This window comes from Stegostoma tigrinum, chromosome 1 (genome assembly GCF_030684315.1).
Source record: "Stegostoma tigrinum isolate sSteTig4 chromosome 1, sSteTig4.hap1, whole genome shotgun sequence".
Lineage (NCBI taxonomy): Eukaryota > Metazoa > Chordata > Chondrichthyes > Orectolobiformes > Stegostomatidae > Stegostoma > Stegostoma tigrinum.
This window is the reverse complement of record NC_081354.1, coordinates 56,065,850-56,092,855: the sequence shown is the minus strand read 5'-3', so window position 1 is coordinate 56,092,855 and position 27,006 is coordinate 56,065,850. Positions and strand designations below refer to the sequence as shown.

Below are 27,006 nucleotides of genomic sequence, written 5' to 3'. Positions count from 1 at the left end.
GGTCTTTGGAAGATCAGTATACACTTGCTGGGCTGAATGGCCTCATTCCGCACTGTAGGGATTCCATGATTCTAAAAATCTATCACCCTTCTAGTGATCAGAACTTCTCAGTTCTTCAAGTGTTCTCTAAGGATCCATACAAGATAAATAAAGAGTCATAGAGGTTTACAGCATGGAAAAAGTTCCTTTGGCCCAGTCAAAACCAACCACGTAACTACTCTAATCCCATTTCCTATCACTTAGCCCACAGTTTTGTAAGCCTTGGCAGCACAAAAGTATACCTAAGTACTTTTTAAATTTTGAGGGTTTCTGCCTCTACCATCCTCATAAGCAGTGAGTTCCATATATCCACCAGCTGATAGGTGAAAAAAATCTTTTGTCACATCCCATCTAAACCTCCTGCCCCTTACTGTAAATCTATGCCCCATGTCATTGATCCCCCCACAAAAAGCAAGTTGTTCATTCCCGTCTACCCTATTCATGCCCCTCATTATTTTATATATCTCAATCATGACCCCTCACAGACTCTGAAGGAAAACAACCAAGAGTCCAGACTTGAAACATCAGCCTTCCTGCTCCTCTGATGCTGCTTGGCCTGCTGTGTTCATCCAGCTCCACACCTTGTTATCTCAGACTCCAGCATCGTTCCTACTATCTCCCAATCTATTCAATTTCTCTTCATTACTAAAACCTGCCAGCCCAGGCAACATCTTGGAAAATCTCCTCTGCACCTTCTCTAGTGCAAACATATCCCTCCTATAACTTGATTCCAGTATCACATACAACACTCTAGTTATGGCCTAACCAACATTTTATGCATTTCCAGCATCATCTCCCCACTCTTCAACTCAATGCCTTGGCTAATAATGGCATGTATCATATATATATCTTCTTACCATAACTTCTACAATTTTCAATGACATTCTTCTAAAAAATGAAAATCAGTGCTTCATCTAGTTATTAAAAAACTGTCTTATTGACCTTCATTTAGCAATTTAAGTATCTGATTCCAGATTTCTTTTTAAAGAGAAGTGTAAGTAGGCTGCAATAACATTGCAAATGTTTTGCTAATGATTTCCAAACTCTCCTAGTGTTTATAAACTGCATCCTTTATAATGCCTCTTAAAACTGCCATAAACATTTCCCAGGAAGAAAAAAAAAGTTCCTCTTAAATATTACGAGCAAATGAACTTCACACCAATCCAATGGCATTAATCCACATCTCAAAGAACTTTTATGTATAATAGCTAACGGTTCACAGAATGACTGGGACCTGAATATTTAAGGGTACAAGAAATTTTAGGTCCAGAAGCCAGAAAAAGATGAAGGGATAGCCCTGTTATTTAAGCATGGCATACATACAATAGAGATTACTTTAGAGTCATACAGCATGGAAACAGACCTTTTGATCCAACTCATCCATGCTGACCAAGTTCCCCAAAACAAACTAGTTCCACTTGCTAGCATTTCGTCCATATCTCTCTAAATCTTTCCTATTTACGTACCTGTCCAAAGTTCTTTTGAATATTCTAAACATACCTGCAACAACAATTTTGGCAGCTTATTCCACATACATATCACATGCTGTGTGAAAGAGTTGCCCCTCAGGTCCCTTTTAAAACTTTCTCCACTCACCTTAAAAATGTGCCCCTTAGTTTTCAACTTCCTCACCCCCAGGGAAAAGATCTTTGCTATGCCCCTAATGATTTTGCAAACCTCTTTAAAAAGGTCACCCTCAACCTCCATACTCCAGTGGAAAAAAATAAATTGCAGCCTATCCAGCCCATCCTTGTAACTCAAACCTTCCAGTCCTGGCAACATCACAGTAAATCTTTTCCAAATCCTCTCCAATTTAACAATATCCTTCCAAAACTGGGGCAGAGTTGGCCACAGTACTCCAAAAATGGCCTCATCAACAACCTCAACATGACACCCCAAATCCTATACTCAAAAGATCTGAGCAAATGAAGGCAAGCATGCTAACCACATTCTTAACTAACCTGTCTACCTGCAACACAACTTTCAAACCAAAAATAGCAAAGGTAAGAACTCAGTCATGGGAGTGGTTTGCAGACTCTATCAGTAGCCACACCGCAGAATAGCGTACACAGGAAGAAATAATGGGAATTTGAGAGAAAGGTGCTGTAACACCTTTGAGTGATTCACGATATCTTTGAGTGGGTCACAGTTTCAAGGTCAGAGGGGAAAGTTTAAGGGAGATATGTGTGGAAAGTTCTTCATGCAGAGGGTGGTGGGTACCTGGAATGCGTTGCCAGCAGATGTGGTAGAGGCAGGCACAATAGCGCCATTTAAGATGTATCTAAACAGATACATGAAGGGGCAGGGAGCAGAAGGCTACAGATCCCTGGAAAGTAGTCAGTTTATATAGAGGATCTGGATCGGCACAGGCTTGGAAGGCCGAAGGGCCTGTTCCTGTGCGGCAATTTTCCTTGTCTTTTTGTTCTTTGATTTTTCTTCATATTGATTGGACAAATCACGTTGGCTAAGATAGTCTAGATAATGAGTTCAAAGAACATATTTGGAATGGGTTTCTTAAATCAGTACACTGTCCAGCTAACCAGGGAGCAAATTATGTGATTTCTGGTGTGAGACAGGATTAATTAATTGTCCCACAGTGAAGTGCTCCTATGCAGCAGTGATCATAATATAATTCCGTTTAAGACAGAGATGAGTGAATCTAACGCTCATGTTTTAAAATTGAATAAGGAAAATTACAGGCATGAAGATGGGGCTAGTTAAGTGAACTGTGAACTTAGGTTAAAGGATAGTTCAGCAGAAATGCATAGGCAGACCTTTACGAAGAAATTTTGACATACTCAAAAGACACATTCCAGTGAGGAGGACGACCCTAAGGAAAGGGAGGAACACCCTTGGCTAACTAAAGGTTGTATAAAATTTAAAGACTGAATATGCTTCTGCAAAACTCAGTGGAAAGTTGAAAAATTGGACAGAATTTAAAGGATAGTGAATATTAACTACAAGGTTAATAGGGGGGAGAAATTAGATCAGGAGAGAAAGCTAGTTAGAAATATAACAAATTTGAAGTGTCTCTGTATCATCCCAGAAATTTGTGAATCAGTAGGTGAATGGGAGTGATATTCTACAGAATCTATGGAACTTGAAACAATTATAATCGGCATTGAAAAGATACTGTGAAAATTATCAGAGCTAAAAGCTGACAAGTCCCTGGATCCTAGTGGACTTGATCCTAGACTCAAATAGAAGTGGCTGCTCAGATAATAGATGCATGTTTTATGCTTTTTAAAAATTCCCTACTGTGGATAGTGGTTTGGTGAGTAATAGGAAAAAGAACATAGACATAAAAATGGGTCAGTCAAGTTGGTAAGATGTGCTACAAATCAAAATTGGGGCCTCAACTGTTTACAATTTATATCAATGACTTGAAATGAAGATACTGAATTTACAATCACTAAATCTGATGATACAAAGATAGGCAGTAAAGTAAGTTGCCAAGAGGACAAAAGAAGTCTGGAAAGAGATATATACAGATTAAGTGAGTGGACAAAAGCTTTTGACTTTGACAGGAGGAATAGAAAGGCAGCATAATACTGAAATGGAAAGAGATTGCAGAACTCTATGGTACAGAAGGATCAGGGAGTCCAAATAAATGAATTACAAAAGGTTAGTATGCAGTTGACTAGGAAAGCGAATAGAATGTTGTTGGTTATGGCAAGGCAACGTAAAATTATGGATATTTCCTGTGGAATAAAGAATATCAGAAATGTGCTCAACTTATCTTTCTAGATTTCTCAGTCGAAATGTTTAACACTTCCTTAGGCCAAATACAAATAAAACACAAGGCCTTTTATATGGAACACGAATAATTTGTTTTTCTTTTGCATACTTCTCAAAACAATACCAAAGTTGAACCAACTTGAATCTATGGCTGGAGTGAAGGAGATTAAAAAAACAGAACACAAAGGGAAAAATGCACAAAAGGAAAGAGCTATGTAAACAAGCAGAAATGAAGAGCCACAAATTAATGATAATGGACATTACCAAGGTAATGGACAAAAACAACAAGTATACACACAGCAGTAACTGAAGAGAGAAAAAAGAAAGCAAGTTTTGCTCTTGAATGGCAGGATCATGAAATATCAGCCTTTTTATTCACAGACATCTAGATTTCTGTTCAATACATACAAACATTGAAAACTGAAGCAGAATTTTGCCATTCAGCCCTCTATTCAATACGTTCATGGCGGATCATCTACCTTCATACCCTGGCTGCCAATTTTTCCCCCCATACGTTAGATTTCTTTAGCTCTAGGAACTAGATTTAGCTCCTTCTTGAAAACATTCAATGTTTTGGCATCGATTGCTTTCTGTGGAAGAGCATTCTAAAGACTCACCACTCTCTGGCTGAAGAAATTTTTCCTCATCTGAGTCCTAAATGGCATGTCCTGCATCCTTAAGCTGTGACTCCTTGAACTGGACTCTTCAGTCAGCAGGAACTTTCTTCCTGCATTTATGCTGTCTCGTTCCATTAAAACTCCCTCTCAATCTTCTAACCTCCAATGAACATAATCCTAATTGATCCAGTCTCTCTTCAGACATCAGTTCTGCCATCCCAGGAATCAGCCTGATAAATCTTTGTTGCATTCCCTCCATTGCCAGAACATCCTTCCTCAGATAAGTAGTTCAAAATTGAACACAATATTCCAGGTAGGGTCTCACCCAAGATCCTATACAATTGCAGCAAGATGTCCCGGCTCTTGTACTCGAATCATCTCATAATGAATGCCAAAATGTTATTTGCCTTCTTCACCAGCATCTGCACCTGCATGCTTACCTTCAGTAATTGTTGTACAGGACACTCAAGTCTTGTTGCACTTACCCCTTTCCCAATCTACCACCATTCAGATAATAATCTTCCTTCCTATTTTTGCTAACAATGTGGACAACTTCACATTTATCCACATTATACTTCATCTACCATGCATGTCTCTCACGAAACTTGCCCAAATCACACCGATGCATCCTCCTTCACAATTCACCATCACACTCAGCTTTGTGAAGAAAACAAAACACCCAGAGAAACGAGGGTTAGAAGTTGAACTGGATTTAAAAACAAGTGCTCTCAGGATAATCAGCAAGGCATCTAGACCAAGATGATGCAATACGCTGGGTAGAAACTCAGACTTGACAATTGCACCTCAGTACTGCTGTCTCTGATCTACATTCCTAGCTTGTAAGGCTGTGAGGAGAGAGAGAGCCCTGAACTCATCCTTGGAATTTCAAACCAGCTTCAAAAAGGACACAAGTATAACTTCTTTGGTTAACTAGGACTTATTCTTTATTGCTTCAAGAAATGGTCGATCATTTGAATTTTAAATCTCTGAATCAATTCAAAATAAACAAATTAGTGGGAATAGTCGAGTTAAATATGTACTTTCAAATAGACCCCGTTGCACTCCACCTCTTCCCTCCCCTCAAAGGGTGAATAACCAGTAGCTAGGCCTGGCAAATGGCATTAGGAAATCTGCAGGACATTACCTTTTCCAGTTCTGCTTTGTTCACAGGAACAATTGTCATGGATCCATCGGTTTCAGTAGTTACATTGCAAAGTACAACAACATCTTTTATTACCTAAAAATAACAACATGAGAAAGCATTAAAATATACAGTTGCTTAATAGTTGTAAATTACAGAGGCCAATGTTCTGATATGAAACTAGGTAGTAATTTACTGTAACTGACTATTTCAGCCAAAAATGGTAAGGAAAAATATCACCTCAATTCAAGAGAATTTTGGAACATAAAGAACAAAAGGGTGTAACTTTCAATAGGTTTCCTCATCATTGTTTGTTTTAAAACAAAGCTTTTGGAAAACCAAGGGCTCTGTTGTTACCACAGTCTTTTGAAATAGCATATGACTCATTCAACTTTGGACCAAACAAATACAAACACATCCTAAAGCTCTAGTGACTGAGGGGTTGATTATAAATAGCTTTGCTTTTATAATTTTTTTTCAGTTTGGTATGTGGAAGGGGTGTTCTCCCAAAATTGTCAATGCTTTCTTTAAAAATATAACTGAGTAGTTTTTTTTTACATTTTGAACCACAATTCCACTAAATATCTTTGATACTTTGACATACTAATGAAAGTTGTATGTTGATTTGACTTGTCTCTTCAAATACATGCTTAACACGTGACTACTGTGCTAAGAAATCAGCACAATACTCCTATCAAGCAATACTAAACCACCCCAGATTCTTGTAGGTAGAAATGCTTTTTGTATTGGTACTAAATAAAAACACTGGACACAAAATCGAATTGCCTATTTTTCTGACACTGAACTTTTGAAATATGAATTTGACAGCAAGGCTTAAAATCAGCCAATCATGGTGCACCTTGTAGTAACAGTGATGTCGCACTTCACAATCACCTCTGTTGCTATCTAATTGATAGGAATGTAAGTGTTGTTCATTCAACAAAAGAAAAAAGTGACAGCGAATGTGACAGTAATAGAGTAAACAGAGGCTTTTAAGACCAACCCTCAGAGGAAGTATGAAAAATGTTACACAATATAAAAGAGATCACTGAGGTAGTATTATAAACATTCTGATATCATTTTATGTCATTGTTATACGGTCAGGCCGGCTCATTAAGCTGTATAAGCTGCTGGCCACAATCAATGTTGCTGCCACTTTCCATGCAGCAAGGTAAAGGGTCCAATCTGTAGAGGAAAACCACTTGTTGGTCCAACTGGAAAGAATGTCTTGCAGTAAACAGGATATAGTTTATTGTACTCAACAGGCAATAAAGTAGTTTTCAAATGTAGTCACTGTTGTAATGTCAGAAACATAACAGCTAATGCGCTTACAACCAACTCGCAAACAATTTTGATTTTTTAAAAAAAGACAAATATTAGTTAGCACAGTAGGGATAATTCTCTCGCTCTTCAAAATAATTCATTGGAGTTTGTCTGTTTCCTTGTGAGGGTAGATAGGACATCAATTTAACACCTTATTTGAAATACAGCACCTCTGACAGAGCAGCACTCCCTCAGAACTACAATAGAGCATCAGTCTTGATTTTTCTACTCAAGTCCTGCAGTGGAACTGGAATCTAAAACCTTTTGATTCAGAAGCGTGATTGCAACAAACTAAGCTGATGAACTGTTATCGAGATATTGAGGTGAAAGGACATAACAGAATATAAACACAAGGAGAACAATTTTAAATTGGAGTTTTGCAGCAAACTTAGGTCAGCACACACAGGGAGACAGATAAACAAAACTTCATGTGTGGTTGGATCCATGGAGTGGGATTTTAGCTGAACTGCAGTTTACAAAGGGCACAGAATAGGATGCCATTCAGCCAAAATAGCACTTGAGCAAAAAAAAATACACGAGTGGACAGCAATACAGATGTGTTGCGCATTCTGCATAGTGAGATTGCCCAAAAGTGTCCCACACCCTGTATGCGATTTTCAGCAGAAAAACAGGCTTGTTCATGTACATGGGAGTCGCCATATCAGAACTGAGAAAAAATAAGCACACAAAAAGTGAAAACATGGACCATGCTGACTTTGGATCTTTACCTATTGCATGCTGAGGAAATTAAATAAAGAATAATGTAATTCAATTGCTTTGACATCCTGAATTTAACAAAAAACAACAGTACAAACTGTGAAAACAGTACAGTCCAGAGAAAGAAGAAAAGTGGTCTTTTTGGAACGCTTTATTCTAATCCAGTTTGTATTTTAGGTCAAAAAACTATACTTGATCTCCACATGAGACTTCCCACATAACTTTCTAATTACATTACAGGCAGCCAACATTATCAAAGAAATATACCCTGTAGGTCTGTGGTAACACTGTACCTCATTGTTACTGGCCACAATACTGATGTCTTTCAGTGACTGGACCAAACACCAGCAATTATGGACTTTGTGTGCAATGAGTGAAAAAATTCAGTCTACCCCATCAGATATTTAGTGTTGGCTGCTGAACTCATTTTCCAGAATAATGTTATACTCTCTGAAGCAAAATACATGATTCGGATAATTCAGTTCTCAGAACTTCAATATAGAGTCTACATATATTCAATTATAGAAATACATTGATAACCAACGATCATTATAAACTGTAACAAATGGCAATGAACAATGATGATCCATCAGTTTGCACCCAAATCTTCATTTGTCACCAGCCAGCATTCATGGTCCCAACATTTCGCAGGACATTCGTCTCTACAGAAATATACTTTTTTTGTCTAGAAGTGGAGTGTGTGTTGTGGAAACAGAATGTATTGGGGGACTAGGTTAAAACTAGGCCAACAAACTGGACCGCAACCCCCAAGAAAAGAATTAAAACATAAACATTGAGTACTTTTCACAGGGCTCTATAAAATTTAGAAAGACAGATGAGCTCTAGAAGAACAGTCACAGTAGACTGTCTCAGGCAATTTCGATGCATTTCCTGTTGATCCCACAAACTCCAGCAAGATTAGTGTAGGAGGACACCAACAATCACAATCACATGAACCACCAGGATTGTGCACTGTGGATTTTGGGGCGATTGTCTTTTTGATTCTGCAATTGAAGAAGTGGCATAATTCATGGAAATATAATTGTATAAAGTGAATTAACATAGGCAGGAGGAATGATGTGCATTCTATTTTGCCTTATTGATTCGTAGAATAGCACTCCAGAAGGAAACTATTTGGCCCGCCTGAACCCACACTGGCTCCAATGAAGAATGATTCAATTATTACCACTTACTCACTCTTGCCCATTGTGTTATAAACTCTCCTTTAATTACATAAAAAATTCACATCTAAAAGCTCCTGCTGAAACTGTTTTTAATATCACCCTATCAGGCACCATATTGTTCATCTTAATAATCTGTTGGATCTAAGCTCAATGAAAAGAGGACTGACTAGAATTTGGTCTCACTTAAGCACAATGGCAAAATCCTTGTTGAATGAAATATTGACTTTTTAAATTGAAGTAGACTCCTATCCACACAGACACATAAACAAGTAGGTTTGTTCTCCATTATGCTCGTGGTTAAAAACAAAACCAAAAAGGACACCGAGGGTGATACTTAATGGGGCTCTAAAAGTGGGAAACTTGGCAGATGGGAAGATTTAAATTAGGCATGAGCCAACATCTTATTTCTTGATGTCAAACTGAATTCATGAGATAGACTGCGTGACATATCAGCATCATCATATCACTAAACTGCTTTCTATGAATATTTATTAGTTACGAAACACAAATTAAGTTCTAACTTTAAGGTTGAGTTGGTGATAGAAAACTGGTGTCTCCCTGTTCCAGATTGCTTAGAGCTGTCGTGAATTAGGCAGTTCAGTCTTTGCACTGGAAGAGAGGTTTTGTATTTTTATATGCCTCAATGGTGGAGCAGAAGGAAGCTGGATGGTCTGCTAAAGGCAGAGGCAAGGGCAAGGAGAGAACAAAAGTGTGGCGCTTAGATTGTCAAGTGGCACAGCGTAGGGCTGACAAGACAGTGGAACTTGTGTTTCGGTCCTCAAATGGCAGGCAGTGTCGTGTTTATGGGCAGGGGAGGTGACTGCGAAGGAATCGAGGCTCCAGCTTCTGGATGAGGTCCATTGTCGTAGTGCTCGCGATCTGTGTGTCCATTAGAAATCACTGGGCAACAATTCAGCAAGGGACTTGGAGGTTGAAGCAGCGCAGGTCCAGCTGCAGATGGAGTAGGTCAATGTTCTCTGAAAGATGTGAAGCCAATGAAGGATGATGGAGGGAGGCTCCAAAATGACAGTAATAAGGTCTAGTATGAGGATGGGATGGTCAAGAGCGAGAGACAGAAGGTTGAAAGTCAACAGCTCTGAGCTAAGGTGACTGGGCGAAGCAGCAGGATAGAGTTAGGGTAGAGACAAGGAAGATGGGAGGAAGCTAGAGGTTGACAGAAAGAGGTAGGAGTGAAGGGATTTCAGCAGCACAGTGATTCTCCATTTTCATAGCTGTTAAGAAACCGCGAGTTTGCTGGAGATCTTTTGTTTCTATTTTAGTTGTACAGTCATCACAGACTTATATCTGCATTCCCCAGAAATTTATTCAGCCAGCAGTAGGTAATTCAAACAAAAAGTGAGTGTCTTGAGATCTTAAGTAACGGAGCTGTGTGTATTTCCTTTGGCAACCTGTTTTATTCTCAGATTGTCTTTGGGGAAAAAAGACTGCTAATACACTGTCTTGGGAACAAGTATGTTATTCTTTGTGTGGTGGGCAACTTTGTGTTTTATCATTGCTGGAGGGCGACATGTATTTGTTTCTATCAATTCCAACAGGCTCTTTCCTGGTGCAGGATCAACTGCCAGGCAGGAGGTCGAGTTGACAGAGAGGAGTTCACCGTGGGATCGGTAGAGCTCAGAGTGTGGCCAATTGGAGGGTCATTGAAATAACTGCTCAGGGGCCAATATCCTGTCTCCAAGTCACCCTTTATTTACCTGTGCACAGTACTCTAGATAAGGGCAGCTAGCACAGAGCCAGTCCCCTGAACAGAGGAGATTCTGAATCCCTTGTTTACACTTATTTTCCAGTGAAAGCAACAGATGTGCAGATAAACTTAATACCACCAGGATAACACACCAGTGTGTGTGAAGTACCAGTAGCATCAGAGCCCACTGGGGCAATGCAAATAGAACATAGAACATGGAACAGTATAGCACAGTACGTGCCCTACAGCCCACAATGTTGTGCCAAACTTTTACCCTAATCCTGAAGTCTATCTAACCTCCGACCTTATACGATCATGCATATGCCTATCTAATAGCTGCTTAAATGCTGCTAATGAGGCCAACTCCACTACCCTCTCTGGCAATGCATTCCATGCCCTACCTCTCTGAGTAAAGAGCCGATCTCTGACGTCTCCCCGATATCTGCCTCGACCCACTTTAAAACTATAACCCCTTGTAACAGCTACCTCCACCCTAGGAAAAAGTCTCTGGCTGTCCCTTCTATTTATACCTCTGGTCATTTTGTACACTTCCATCAAGTCACCTCTCATCGATTGTCGTTCTAAAGAGAAAGCTCCTAGCTCTCTCAACCTGTCCTCGTAAGACCTTCCCTCCATTACAGGCAACAACCTGGTAAATCTCCTCTGCACCTTTTCTAATGCTTCCACATCTTTCCTGTAATGAGATGACCAGAACTGGACACAATACTCCAGGCTTTTGTATAGCTGGAGCTTAATTTCACGGCTCTTGAACTGAATCCCTCTATTAATAAAAGCTAACACACTATACGCCTTCTTAACAACTCTATCCACTTGGGTGGCAGCTTTCAGGGAACTGTGGACATGAACACCGAGATCCCTCTGCTCCTCACCCTGCCAAGAATCTTTCCGTTAACCCTGTATTCTGCATTTAAAAATTTGTCCTTCCAAAATGAATCACCTCACACTTTTCAGGTTTAAACTCCACCTGCTACTTCTCAGCCCAGCTCTGCATCCTATCAATGTCCCTTTGTAATCTTGAACAGCCCTCCGCAACTTGACCCACCTTCATATCATCCGTGAACTTACTAATCCACCCTTCCACTTCTTCATCCAAATCATTCACAAAAATCACAAATAGAAGAGGACCCAGGACAGATCCTGTGGCACACCACTCGTAACTGAGCACCATGTTGAATATTTTCCATCCACTGCCACTCTGTCCTCAAGGTCAGCCCCTTCTGAATCCAATCTGCCACATTTCCCCCATCCCATGCCTCCCTACCTTCTGCATGAGCCTACCATGGGGAACCTGATCAAACTCCTTACTTAAAGACATATATACCACATCCACTGCTCCATCTTCATCCACATGTTTGGTCACCTCTTCAAAGAATTCAATAAGGTTTGTGAGGCATGATCTATCCCTCACAAATCCATGCTGATTATCACAAATCAAACTGTGCCTTTTCACGTGATCATGAACCCTCTCTCTCAGAACCCTTTCCAATAATTTGCCCACCACTGATGTAAGACTAACTGGCCTGTAATTTCTGGGGTTATCCCTATTCCCTTTTTTGAACAAGGGAATGACATTTGCCTCTCTCCAATTTTCTGGCACTATACCTGTGGACAGTGAGGATGAAAAGATCATCGCCAAAGGCCCTGTGATCTCTTCCCTCACTTCCCATAGAATCCCTGGGTAAATCCCATCAGGCCCAGGGGACTTATCTATCTTCAAGTTCCTCAAAATTCCTAGTACATCTTCCTTACTAACATCCACCATCTCCAGCCTACCAGCCTGTTTCACACTGTCCTCTTCTACAACCAGGTCCCCCTCAGTTGTGAGTACTGATGAAAAGTATTCATTAAGGATCTCTTCTATCTCTTTAGGCTCTGTGCACAAATTCCCTTTACAGTCCTTGATCTGCCCTACCCTTTCTCTGGTCATTCTCCTATTCCTCACGTACGTGTAAAAAGCCTACTAGTTTTCCTTGATCCTATTTGCCAAGGTTTTTTTATGCCCCCCAATAGCTCTCCTAAGCCCTTTCTTCAGCTCCTTCCTGGATAACTTGTATCCCTCTCAAGCCTTTTCCATTCCTTGTTTCCTAAACCTTACAGAAGTATCCTTCTTCCTCTTAACCAGTCGTTCAACCTCTCGAGAACCAAGGCTCTCTCATTTGACTGCATCTTCCCTGCCCGCTAGGGACAAACATATCAAACACACACAGTATGCATTCCTTAAACAGTCTCTACATTTCAACAGTGCTCTTCCCTGACAGCATCTGTTCCTAGTTTATGTTACCCAGATCATGCCTAACAGAATTGTAATTAACTTCCCCCAATTATAAACCTTACCCTGCTGTATGTACCTATCCACTTCCACGACTACTGTAAAAGTAAAGTTATGATCGCTACCGCTAAAATGCTCTCTTACCAAGAGGTCTAACACTTAGCTCAGTTCATTGCCAAGCATCAAATCCAAAGTGGCCTCTCCTCGTGTTGGTCTATGTACTGTCAGGAATCCTTCCTGAACACTCTGGACAAAATCCACTCCATCTAAACTATTACAACGAAAAGGTTTCCAATCAACATTTGGAAAGTTGGAGTCACCCATGACTACAATCCTGTGACTTCTGCACCTTTCTAGTAATCGCCTCCTCCACTTCTCTGACATTATGAAGGAGTCTGTAAAAAAAACCCAACAAAGTGACTGCTCCTTTCTTGCTCCTGACCTCAACCCAAACTGAATCTGGAGACATATCATTCTCGAACTGCCTTTAGAGCATAAAACATTACAGCACAGTACCGGCCCGTCGGCCCTCGATGTTGTGCCGACCTGTCATACTGATCTGAAGCCCATAGCTGCTACTCGCCCTGACTAACAATGCCACTCCCCACTTCTTTTACAGCATCTAATTCCCAGAGCTTCCAACAGCCATTCCTGTCCCCGAGTTACCCAAATTTCTGTAATGGCCACAACATCGTAGTTCCATGTACTGACCCGCCTTATTTCTGATACTTCTAGCATTAAAGTACACACACCTTAAACCATCTCTGCGTCCACAATTACGCTCCATCGACCGCATTTCTTTATAAACAGCCTCACTCCCTGTTGTGTCTGTTGGAAGGCCGAATAACTCATCCTCTGAATTACAAATCTGGTTCCCCACCCCCTCTCAATCTAATTTAAACCATCCTGCGTAGCTCGAGTAAACCTCCCTCCCAGGATATTTGTGCCCTTCCAGTTGAGGTGCAACCCGTCCTTACTGTACAGGTCCCACCTTCCCCAGAATGTGCTCCAATTATCCAAATCATGGAAGCCCTGGAGCCACGTGTTTAGCTGCACTCTCTCCCTATTTCTTACCTCATTATCATGTGACACTGGTAGTAATCCAGTGAAAACTACCCTGTTTGGCCTGGATTTCAGCTTCCAACGTAACTCCCTGTACTCGTTTTTCACATTTTCAGTCCTTTTTCTCCCTATGTCATTGGTACTGATGTGTACCATGACTGCTGGCTGCTCACCCTCTCCCTTAAAAGGATCTCAAGGCACGATCTGAGACATCACGGACCCTGGCACCCGGAGGCAACATGCCATCTGTTCATCTTGTTCGTGTCCACAGAACCGCCTGTCTGTACCTCTTATTATTGAATCCCCCACTGCAACTGCTCTCCTATTCTCCCACCTTGCCTTCTGTGCCACAGGCCTAGGCTCAGTGCACCAGAGACTTGTCTGCTATGGCCTTCCCTTGGTAGGTCGCATCCCCCCACCCACCCAAACAGTATGCTTATTATTCAGAGGAATGGCCACAGGGGATCCCTGCACAGTCTGCCTTTTCCCTTTCCCCTTCCTGACAGTCACCCAGCTACCTTTTTCCTGCACCTTAGGAGTGACCACCTCCTTATAATTCCTGTCTATCACCCCCTCAGCCTCCTGAATCATCCAGAGTTCATCCAGCTCCAGCTCCGGTTCCCTAATGCGGTTTTTGAGGAGCTGGAGTTGGGGGCACTTCTCGCAGGGGAGGTCAGAGGGGACACACCAGCAGTGAGCCTTATCGCCCACATCCTGCAAGAGGGGCACATAACTACCCTTCCCTCTACTCTCGATTTCCAGAAGAATTAAAAAAAAGCTTTAGCTTACCGACTCTCCACACGATCTTTTATTTGGTTAGAGGGAGAGAACGGGTGGGAGACACTACACGTGTAGTGTTTCGGGTTTAGCCAAAGCCTGAATGTATTAGTTCCTTCCTGGCTTGCATTCTCACCACACGCCCACCCATGAAAGCAAGGTGGGCGCTGCTGCACAAGTTTTTTTAGGGAAAAAGCCTTACCTTCCCAACAGCACCATGGCTCACGTTGTCTCCACTCCCAGTGTGAACGAAAAGATGAAGGGGAGTTAGGGATCAAATCAAAATGGAATTGGAGGGTGAAAATAAAGCACTTCACACCCCGCGGTGCCCATGTCTCCCGGGAGGCATCAAGAGTGTTGGCGCACACAACGTGCTGCTTTTGTAGGGACATCCGGGCCCGCGTGTAGCCACAGAAAAGGGGCAGGCAGTCAGCCATAATGAACCCCATCCACAGCCCACTGCCTGGATTATGCTTGGCCCAGCAGCAGGCCTGCGAGGAGATCTTCCAACCTGCCCAACTCCCTTCCTCACTGGGTGCCCAAAGATCAGGAGCTCAGGGTTAAAGTGCAAGCAAAAACACAAAAGGAGGTCTTTAAAGATAACTGGCAAGGGAATGCAAGAGCCCACACTCAATATCTACGTGGTCCTTGGACTCCACAGTGCTGCAAAATAATCAGTTGTGCCGAGAGTTGTGAACCACTGCAATCTGCGGTTACAAGGAATTGCTGCATGCAACAGCCTCTACCCCAGACCCCCGAAGGAAAGAGGGAGGACACCCACACAGAGCCCTTCACTGGGGAACTCCACCATCTGGTGGCAAACGGACACGCCAAGGTGTTTTTAAGGCAGTGGATAAAGGAGACGACGGCCACGGCCAGTACGGGCTCTCTGCTTCACATCTTTGAAGGACACAAAATTAAAATTCTGGAAGTGGCTCAGGCTCCCGAGGGAGATATGGGATCCTGGGGCCAATCTCTCCTTTATATTTGTTGGCCAGGGTTTCCTGATTGGCCCATGTTAACAATCCCAATCAAGGGCCTCGTAGTCAACAAGGTCCATCTGGTTCCAATCACTACAGTCACACATCCTCATCAGTTGACAGCAGCTGCTCTAGGAATGAAAACCACATTAAAATTAAAAAAAAGAGAGTTACTCATTCCTTTTCCTGCTGTCTTTGTGCTGTTTACTTTGTGGATTTGCAATGAGTTTCTTAACACCTAATCATTTTGCACCATGATACAGCCGAGGAAGGGATTAACCAGAGGGCGGCCTTGGTTGCACAGAAGAAAAAAAAAAGTCAGCAACAAAGCCATCATTTGGCACCAGCTGACAGGGAAGGAGGTCAGAAGGAACCAACTAGGACCATCATCGTCATCAGGAAAGAACAATGGTGTATCAATGTGTGTCTAGAGCACACACTAACTACCTCCATATATGACAGAGAAAATATCAGAAATGATGAAGGCTTTCTTAGGAGGCGGTTAGTGACTTGTACATGTTTGCATAACAATACCTGCAGCCCCATAGCTTTGGTGGGAATACCATACTAATCAGCCTCAAAGTAAATGCAGTCTTAAACATCTGCGTAACTGGCTTATTTCAAGACTTCACAGAGATTTTGTCTGTTATTTCCCCAAGTTAGAACATATAGATGCAAATATGCGCTTATCTAAGCACTGGATTGGATCCTTGGAACATGGATCACATCACTATATCATCCCCAAAGTCCTTGGAGCAGCATATTACTGCATATTACTCCACAAGATAAATTGCCTAGCAGACTATGAGATTGTTCAATCTCTGATGAAGGGTCTAGGCCCGAAACGTCAGCTTTTGTGCTCCTGAGATGCTGCTTGGCCTGCTGTGTTCAACCAGCCTCACATTTTATTATCTTGGAATTCTCCAGCATCTGCAGTTCCCATTATCTATGAGATTGTTCAAACTGCATTTCCAAAGCCATGACTAGTTTGATGGAAATTTACAATATGCCCACAGGTGTCCAGGATTGTTGTCTTCTGCTGTGTATCTTGCACATGTGGCATTTTAAAAGGAAGACGTGTTAACTGAGGACAGCGGAACTGCTAACGTTCTCAAATGGCACTTGGTCAGCTTTGCCACATATGAGGAGCATGGATAAAAAAAAAATGACAGGAATGTCAAGCACAACATCGCCTTCAATCATTTCGACCATAAGTAATACACCTATCTGGTCTGGCCTACATGTGAATACAGACCCACAGCAATGTGGTTGACTCTTAGTTACCCTCTTGGCAATTAGGAATGAGTAATAAATGCTGGCTTAGCCAGGGATGTCCGTTTCCCATGAACTAATTAAAAAACGCCTTATTTCCTCACTCGCAAACCTGCCTGCACCACTACTGCATGTTCAGCCATGTCATTTTCCCTACCTGCATCCACCTATCACCATCCCACCTACCCTTCCCCCTCAGCCCCAACTCCCCCTCCTCTCCCCAGTCCTGACGAAGATTTTCAGCCTGAATCATTGACTTCCCTGCTCCTCTGATGCTGTCTGATCGGCTGTGCTTTTTCAGCTTCACATCTATTGACAGCTTTCCTTACTTCTTTTTCAAGCTCTGCATCAAGGGAATGACTGGCCATGATTGTGCACTCAAAGTAACCAAATTTACTAACCATTTCCAACAGGGCGACGGGGACAGAGACACAGACATTGTCCCTTTACCACAGTTCTCTCAATATTTATGGTCACCATTCCAGCAGCTATGGAAGGTTACTATAGCATGTTGGGTAAGATTACAAGTTCTACAGTCTATTAAGACTGCAGTTGAAAGCAAAAGTACATTGCATTCTGATCAGGAAGTGTATTTATGCAGGCAATACTGTGTTTGTAGCCCACGTGGCAACTCAGCTGCAAGGACACATCTGGACCTTGGCATGATGATGACGACAATTTCAAAATCTGCAGATGATACAAAACTTGGAAACATTGCCAACTATGCAAAGGACAGTGTAGAACTCCAAATCGACAGATAACTTAGTGGAATTGATAAATTAGGTAGCAGATGATGTTCAAAGTGCAGAGTAGTGTCACATGATGCATTCTAGCAGGAAGAATAAGAACAATTAATACAAAATAGGGGTAAAAATCCACTGGTGAATATATGTGCTTAGATCATTAACGATGGTAAAACAGTGAAATGAATAGTTAATAAAGCATTCAGTATGCTGGGTTTTATCAATAAGGGCACAGTGTGCAAGAATAAGAAGGTTATGCTGAAATTATACAAGACACTTGCTGGATCTGGTGTATTGTGTATATTTCTGGACACCACACAATAGGAAGGATGTATTCGCATTGGAATAAGTGCAGAAGAGATTTACAAAAATGGTTCCAAAGCTAAGAAACTTCCATTATGAGGACAGATTGGGTAGGTTAGGATTGTTCTTCATGAAGAGAAGGCAATTAATAGGAGATTTGATAGAAGTTTTTAAAATCATAAAGAGGTCTGGTAGTGTGGGTCGGGAGAAACATTTCCTGCTCACAATAGGATTGAGAATGAGAGGGCATAGAATTTAAGTCAATTGCAAACATAGCAAACATGACACAAGTTAATACTTGGTTAAACAAGGAGGGTTCAGTCTGAAATGCACTCCTTCAAAATGTGATGGAGGCAGAGTGGATTGTTTCTATTCAAATAATCACGAATGCCTCAAAGTACAAGGGGATATAGTTGGCAAATGGCACTAAATCAAAATGCTTGTTGGAGAGCCGTTACCGACAAAGTCTCCCTGGCACCTTCTATACCGTAACAATTCTGTGATTCTGTATCTTTATCAGGAAACTCATCTTTGCTGGCAATACTGAGGTTGCAGCACATATGGTAATTCAAATACAAAGACTCTTGAACGGTCTCTCCTACCCCTGTAACTTGTTCTCTCTGACTAGAAGCGTTAAAAATAATTAGAGTCCCACCATGGGAACATCAGCCAATATGTAGAGTGGAAAAGATCTTAAGCAGAAGGGAAAAGTCTTAATAATGAATATTAAATTTTTGCTTTGTGTTCTGACCTGTGCTATGGTAGGTAAGCAACTGAACATTGAGCGAGTAAGTATATGTTGCCAAGGTTTGGTTTGCTCAGGTGGCTGGATAGCTAGTGTGTGAAACAGTTTAACATCAACAATGTGGGATTTTATCCCCATTCTGGCTGAGGTAGACTAAGTCTGGCTCCTCACCCTTTCCAGGGTAAAAGAGATCACAACACTTAGCCATGGTTTGGTGAACAATTACCAGGTACATTCCCTTGGGCATAGAACTGAAGAACATTTTGTCAAAACTGTGAGAAGAGCTTATAATGGACCCAAATTTGTAAACAGGTAATTGGGCCTTCAGTGTATACAAAAGGGTTAAAGTTGAATTGTCCTGAAAAGAAGGGCTAGAAGATAATTACTTCCAAAACATACCTTTAGCCATTCCTCTGCTTGTTCCTTGCTTTGCACAGCCAAAACGACAATGTCTGCTCCTTGCTGGGTGATTCGTAGCTCATGTTTTTTCCTTTTGCTGTCTTTGGGAACATAGGACACATTGTGGGCTGGAAGCAATAACTCCATCTGAGGTTGATGATCCTTTGAGCTTTTGTAGCACTAAAAGCAAAGATTAAATCCTGAGTTCGCACAATACTCATACCATCCCACTTGCACTTGGTGCTGCATCCCAAGACAGCAACAGATGAAAGTAAGAGGGTGTTTCATTATCAGACCAATAACAAAAGAAGCATACCAATAGTCTGTTATCTTTAATGACACAAAATTGTTTAGTCCACTGTCCAAAACGTTTCTTGCGCAGGAGAAAAGCACAGATCTTAGCATCTTTCACCAAATCCATTGAAGCCTCCTCAGATGGCCACTGGTGTCTCAGTTTCTTTCCCTTCCCATCCTCATCATCTTCATCATATGATTCATAGGAACTACTCATGGCATCTGAATCATAATCTGTAAGAAAAAGGTAGTAAACAAGAGCAGGAGCAACTCAGTATTTCCGCAATAAATAGAGGACAATGCACCATATCAAAATTGATAGGTACATAATTTGACATTTTAACTCAAGTAATCCTTGCAGAAAAATGGTTAAATCTTGTGAAACGTTCATGTCGGAGGTGAACTAATTATCTATGAACTGGGCGCAAGATTTGTTTATTTAAATTCACTTAATACAGAGGGTGAAATTCGCCAGAAGCAGCATCGCTGTTATCTACTAGACAAGCAATACCTAGGCTGTCACTACCACACAGGAGCAGAGGAAAAGGAGTGGGCTATTCAGCCTCTGAAACCTGTCCTGCTACTTAATGCGATCATGGGTGATCTCTAGCCTCTGTCATGCTCTTGTAGCCACCGTGTTTATGAGACAAGTCCAGTTGCGTTTCTGTTCAATGATAACCCCCAGGATGTTGATAGTGGGGAATTCAGTGATGGTAACACCATTGAATTTCAAGGAATGGTGGTTAAATTGCCTCTAATTGGAGATGGTCATAGCCTGGCATTTATGTGACATGAATATTACTTGCAACTAGTCAGCCCAAGCCTGGATATTACATAGATTTTGTTACATTTGAGTGTGCCTCTGTATCAGAGAAGTCGCAAATGTTGCTGAACATTGGCCAACATCCCCACTTCTGAGTTTATAATGGAGGAAGGTCAGTGATGAAGCAGCTGAAGCTGGTTGGGCCTAGGACAATACCTTTGGAATGGGCAATAAATTCTAGTTTTGCCAGCTATGTTCACCTCCTGTAAATTAATGAAAAAGCAGCAGGAAATATTTTGAGGAACTCCTGCAGAGGTGTCTTGGAGAGTGGATGTCTGACCTCCAACAACCACAACCATCTTCCGATGTGTCAGGTATGATTCCACCCAGCAGAGAGTTTGCCACCAATACCCATTGATTCCAGGTTTCCTAGCGCTCCTTGATGCCCTACTTTGTCGCAGGCAGCCTTAATGTTAAGGGCGGTCATTCTCACCTCACTTTTGGAATTCAGTTCTTTTGTCCATGTTTGAACCAAGGCTGTAATGAAGTCAGGAGCTGAGTGGCCCTAGCAGAATGCAAACTGGGCATCACTAAGCAGGTTGGGGTGCTGCTTGACAGCACTATTGATGACATCTTCCATCACTTTACAGGCGATCGAGAATAGATTGATGGGGAAGTAATGGCCCAGGTTGGATTTGTCCTGCTTTCTGTGTAAAGGACACATCTGAGCAATTTTCCCACATTGTCGGGTAGATGCCAGTGTTGTAACTGTAACAGAACAGCTTGGCTAGGGGAACTGCAAATTCCGGAGCAGAAGCCTTCAGTACTATTACTGGAATGTTGTCAGGACCCATAACCTTTGCAGTGTCTCAAACCATTTGTTGATATCACGTGGAGTGAATTGAATTGGCTGAAGATTGGTATCTGTAATGCTGGGGACCTCTGGAGAAGGCAGTGATGGATCATCCACTCAGCACTTCTGGCTAAAGATAGCTGCAAAACTTTCAGCCTTAGCTTTTGCACTGATGTGTTGAGTTCTTCCATCATTTAGGATGGGGATATTTCTGGAGCATCCTCCTCCAGTGAGTTGTTTAATTATCTATCACCATTCATGACTGGATATGGTATGCTGCAGAGCTTAGATCTGATATGTTGGCTGTGGGATCAATTAGCTGTGTCTTTCTTTTGATGCTTGTGCTGACTTGCACAAAGCAGCTGCTCGGTTTTATTGTATCTCATTTTTAGATATGCCTGGTGTTGCGCCTGACATGCTCTCCTGCAGTCTCCTTTGAACCAGGGTTGATCCCTGGCTTGATGGTAATGGTTGAGTGGAGGATACAGAGTCATAGAGCATGGAAATCCCGCATAGAAATAGAGCATGGAAACAGACCCTTCAGTCCAACTAAACCATGCTGAACATAATCACAAACCAAACTAGGCCCACCTGCCTGCTCCTGGCCCATATTCCTCCAAGCCTTTCCTATTCATACATCTATCCAAAATGTCTTTTGAACGCTGTAATTGCATGCGCAAGCCCCATTTCATCAGGTAGCTCATTCCCTGCGCAAACCACCCTCTATGTTGCCTCTTATGTCTTTTTTAAAAACATCTTTCTTCTCACTGGTTGGAATTCTACCACAGTTGATAGCCTACAGTGCTTCATAGATGCCCAGTTGCTAGATCTGTTCGAAATCTGTCTCATTTAGTACAGTGATCGAGCCACACAACACAATGGAGGTATTTTCTCAACGTAAAGAAAAAGATTTGTGCTGTAGTTATTCAAAGAACAAAGAAGAAAGAACAATACAGCACAGGAACAGGACCTTAGAACGCCCACTTAGCCCGCGCTGACACATTTTGCCCTTCCTTACTAAAACTTTCTTCACTTACAGGATCTGTAACTTTCTATTCCCTTCCTATTTGTGTATTTGTCCAGCTGCTTCTAGAATATTGCTACTGTGTCTGCTTCCGCCACCTCCTCCAGCAACGCTTACCAGGCACTCACCACCTTTTGTGGAAAAACTTGGCTTGCACATCTCTTTTAAACTTCTCCACTCGCATCTTGAACCTGTGTCCGCTAGTAATTGACCCCTCCACCCTGCCTCATACTTTCTACTCTGTCCATGCCATTCACAGTCTTATAAACATCTATGAAGTCACCCCTCAACCTCCTGCATTCCAGTGAAAACAAACCCAGTCCTTCCAACCTTACTTCATAGCTAAAATCCACCATACTAGGCAATGTCCTGGTAAACCTTTTCTGTACCCTCTCCAAAGTATCCACTTCCTTCTGCTAGTGTGGTGACTAGAACTGTATGCAATACTCCAAGTGTGGCCTAACTAAAGTTCTATAAAGCTGCTGCAAAACTTGTCTAACCTTATATACTCAATGCCCCTTCCAATGAAAGTAAGCATGCCACAGGCCTTTTTCGCTACTGTACCTGCGCTGTCACTTTCAGTGATTGGTAGACTTGCACACCCAGATCCATCTGCATATCAATACTCCAAAGGATTCTGTCATTCACTGTATAATTTCTACCTGTCCTTCATCTTCCAAAATGCACCACCTCACATTGTCCGGATTAATATCCATCTGCCACTTCTCTGACCATACCTCTAACTGACATATTTGCTGCTGTATAGTCTAGTAATCCTCCTCGCTATCCACAACTCCAATCTTTGTAATATCCACATGCTTACTAATTAGACCAGCTACATTCTCCTCCAAACAGTTTCATGTAGACACAAGAGCAGAGGTCCCAGCACTTAGCTCTGTGGAACACTACTAGTCACAACCTGCATTCTGAATGCTTTCAGAATGGAGGTTGTGACTAGTAGTGCTCCACAGGGATAAGCACTGTCCTCTGTCTCCTATGACTTAGCTAGATCTGCATCTGTCTTGCCAGCTCACCCCTGATAGCATGTGACTTTAACTTTTGTACCAGTCTACCATGAGGTATCTTGTCCCAGGTTTTACTGATTTCCATATAGAGAACATCAACAGTTTTTCCCTCATCAATCTTCTTCATCATCTCCTCAAAAAACTCAATCAAGTTAGTGTGGAATGACTTCTCCCACATAAAACCATGTGATCTATCGCTAATAAGTCCATTTGCTTCTAAATGCACATAGACCTTTACCCCAATAATCTTTTCCAATAATTTCCTACCACCAACAAGACACTCACAGGCCTGTAATTTCCTGGATTATCCCATGTTACCCTTCTTAAACAATGGGACAACACTGGCTATTCTCCAGTCCTCACCTGCAGCCAAACAGGATACAAAGATGTCTGTCAAGTCTTGCTGATACGATTATGGACAGATGCATATGCAGCTGGCTGATTGGTAAGGATAAGGTCAAGTGTGTTATTCCCTCATGTTGCTCCCTCACCACCTGCTGCAGGTGCAGTCTAGCAGTTGTGTACATTAGGACAGAGATAATGGGAATTGCAGATGCTGGAGAATCCAAGACAATAAAGTGTGAAGCTGGATGAACACAGCAGGCCAAGCAGCATCTCAGGAGCACAAAAGCTGACGTTTCGGGCCTAGATCCTTCTTCAGAGAGGGGGATGGGGTGAGGGTTCTGGAATAAATAGGGAGGGAGGGGGAGGCGGACTGAAGATGAAGAGAAAAGAAGATAGGTGGAGAGGAGAGTATAGGTGGTGAGGTAGGGAAAGGATAGGTCAGTCCGGGGAAGAAGGACAGGTCAAGGAGGTGGGATGAGGTTAGTAGGTAGGAAATGGAGGTGCAGCTTGAGGTGGGAGGAAGGGATGGGTGAGAGGAAGAACAGGCTAGGGAGGCAGAGACAGGCTGGGCTGGTTTTGGGATGCAGTGGGTGGAGGGGACGAACTGGGCTGGTTTTGGGATGCGGTGGGGGAAGGGGAGCTTTTGAAGCTGGTGAAGTCCACATTGATACCATTGGGCTGCAGGGTTCCCAAGCGGAATATGAATTGCTGTTCCTGCAACCTTCGGGTGGCATCATTGTGGCACTGTAGGAGGCCCATGATGGACATGTCATCTAAAGAATGGGAGGGGGAGTTAAAATGGTTCGCGACTGGGAGGTGCAGTTTTTTATTGCGAACCGAGCGGAGGTGTTCTGCAAAGCGGTCCCCGAGCCTCCGCTTGGCTTCCCAAATGTAGAGGGAGCCACGCCGGGTACAATGGATACAGTACTGTATCCACACCGGGTACAATGGATACAGTACTGTATCCATTGTACCCGGTGTGGATACAGTACTGTATCCATTGTACCCGGTGTGGATACAGTACTGTATCCATTGTACCCGGCGTGGCTTCCTCTACATTGGGGAAGCCAAGCGGAGGCTCGGGGACCGCTTTGCAGAACACCTCCGCTCGGTTCGCAATAAACAACTGCACCTCCCAGTCGCGAACCATTTTAACTCCCCCTCCCATTCTTTAGATGACATGTCCATCATGGGCCTCCTGCCGTGCCACAATGACGCCACCCGCCTCCCCCTGTCTCCCTATTTATTTCAGAATCCCCTTCCCCTCCCGCATTTCTGAAGGGTCCTGACCCAAAAACCTCAAGTTTTCCTGCTTGGCCCGCTGTGTTCATCCAGCTTCACACCTTGTTATCTCAGATTCTCCAGCATGGGCAGTTCCTACTACCTCTGTGAGAGCGATTTATTGTGTGTTGGTTCAAAGTTTCTACAGTGCTTGTGTACTGCATGGAAATGCAGAAGACAGAAAATTGACAAACTGGTTAAAATATACTGATTGCGCTATGAAATTGCTGAGCTGGGGAAACACTGTAGCTTCAAGAGGGGAGGAAGCTGCCAGCTCAGCGAGATAAGTATCTTTATAACACTTTTTCAGGGTTCGGGTAAACCTTCGGTTCTCCCTCTGCCACCAAATGCTTTTCTCAATTCTTTTGTATTTGCTTTTGGGATGGGAACATCATTAGCTGGGCCAACATTTACTGCCAATGCCTGATTGCACTTGAGGTGGGGGCTAGGTTTGGACAGGGTGGTGGTGATGTGCTACATTCAGGCATTCTGAAAAGAAACTGCTGTTGTTAATCACTGGGCACAACAGAAGTATTTTCAAGATATCTGGCACACTGCCTCACAAAAAAAATCCATTAATTTAAACACACCTTCCACAGATTGCCGAGGTCACAACTAAGTCAATTCCACTGCATATGTACAAAGCTGGAACGTTTTCAACATACAGTTATTACTCTTTTTCCTCCATTTGAGATCTTAAACCCTGATGAATAGTGGTTTGACCAGGGGCTGGGTGGAGGATCAGGGTCGCACGCCACAGAGACACCTGTTGGAGGCATGTAATCCATGGGTGAAGATACTATAAGGCCATAAGGTGAAGAAACAGGATTAGGCCATTCATCCCATTGAGTCTTCTCCATCATTCAATCAAGGCTGATAGGTTTTTCAACCCTGCACTCCTGCCTTCTCCCTGAAACCTTTGACCCCCTTTCTAATCAAGAACCTATCTCTGTCTTAACTTCAATCAAAAACTTGACCTGGCCAGCCTTCTGTGTCAATGCATTCCACAGATTCATTACCCTTTGGCTGAAGAAGTTCCTCTTCATCTGAGGTCTAAAGGGTTGTCCCTTCACTCTGAGGCACTGCCCTCGGGTCATAGTTTCTCCTACAAGTGGAAACAACTTCTCCATGTCCACTCTATCCAGGTCTCTCAGTATTCTGTAAGTTTCAATGAGATTTCTCCTCATCTTTCTAAACTCTACGTACGTACCCAGAGTCCTCTTCCACAGTACATCGCTGCCTTTGTATTACTATCTTCTTAAAATGAATGCTACTACTTCGTTTGCCTTCCTAAATGCTGAATGAACTTGCACATTAACCTTGAGAATCCTGAACTAGGACTCCTCAGACCCTTTGTTTCTGAAGCCTTTCCCTAATTTGAAAATAGTCTATGCCTCTATTCTTCCACTCAGAGTATATAACCTCATATTTTTCCATGTTGTATTCCATCAGCTACTTCTCTACCCACTCTCCTAGCCTGTCCAAGTTCTCTGCAGTCTCTCTGCTTCCTCAACACCACCTGCCCCTTCACCTACCTTTGTGTCATCTGCAAACTTAGTAACAGTGCTCTCAGTTCCTTCATTCAAACTATTAATGTATTTTTTTGAATAGTTGTGGTCCTAACATGGACCCCTGAGGAACTCCACTGGCCACTGGCTTACATCTTCAAAGAGATGCCTTTATCCCCAGTCTCTGCCTTCTGCCAGTCAGTCAATTCTCTATCCAGGCCAGCAGCTTGGCCTAACACCATGGGTTCATATCTTCTGGATGTGAGTTTGCTCGCTGAGCTGGAAGGTTAGTTTTCAGACGATTCGTCACCATTCTAGGTAACATCATCAGTTAGCCTCCGACGAAGCGATGGTGTTATGTCCCACTTTCTATTTATCTGGTTAGGTTTCCTTGGGTTGGTGATGTCATTTCCTGTTCTTTTCTCAGTGGATGGTAGATTGGCTCCAAATCAATGTGTTTGTTGATGGAGTTCCGGTAGGAATGCCATTCTTCTAGGAATTCTCGTGCGTGTCTCTGTTTGGCTTGTCCTAGGATGGATGTGTTGTCCCAATCAAAGTGGTGTCCTTCCTCATCTGTATGTAAGGATACGAGTGATAGTGGGTCATGTCGTTTTGTGGCTAGTTGATGTTCATGTATCCTGGTGGCTAGCTTTCTGCCTGTTTGTCCAATGTAGTGTTTGTCACAGTTCTTGCAAGGTATTTTGTAGATGACGTTTGTTTTGTTTGTTGTCTGTATACAAATACCTTGCAAGAACTGAGACAAACACTACATTGGACAAACTGGCAGAAAGCTAGCCACCAGGATACATGAACATCAACTAGCCACAAAACGACATGACCCACTATCACTCGTATCCTTACATACAGATGAGGAAGGA

The 27,006-nt window shown here is 42.5% G+C and overlaps 1 protein-coding gene across 3 annotated transcripts in view; it reads right to left on the bottom strand.

Moving 5' to 3' along the window:
• Nucleotides 1-27,006, bottom strand: part of afap1 (actin filament associated protein 1) — a 294,973-nt gene that overhangs the window by 85,499 nt on the left and 182,468 nt on the right. For all 3 annotated transcript variants that reach the window (XM_048546338.2, XM_048546346.2, XM_048546355.2), the window contains exons 5-7: nucleotides 19,352-19,563; nucleotides 19,036-19,215; nucleotides 5,539-5,631 (exon numbers count right to left, since the gene is read on the bottom strand). In XM_048546338.2, coding sequence (XP_048402295.1) covers nucleotides 5,539-5,631; nucleotides 19,036-19,215; nucleotides 19,352-19,563 — 485 coding nt within the window. The remainder of the gene's footprint in view (nucleotides 1-5,538; nucleotides 5,632-19,035; nucleotides 19,216-19,351; nucleotides 19,564-27,006) is intronic.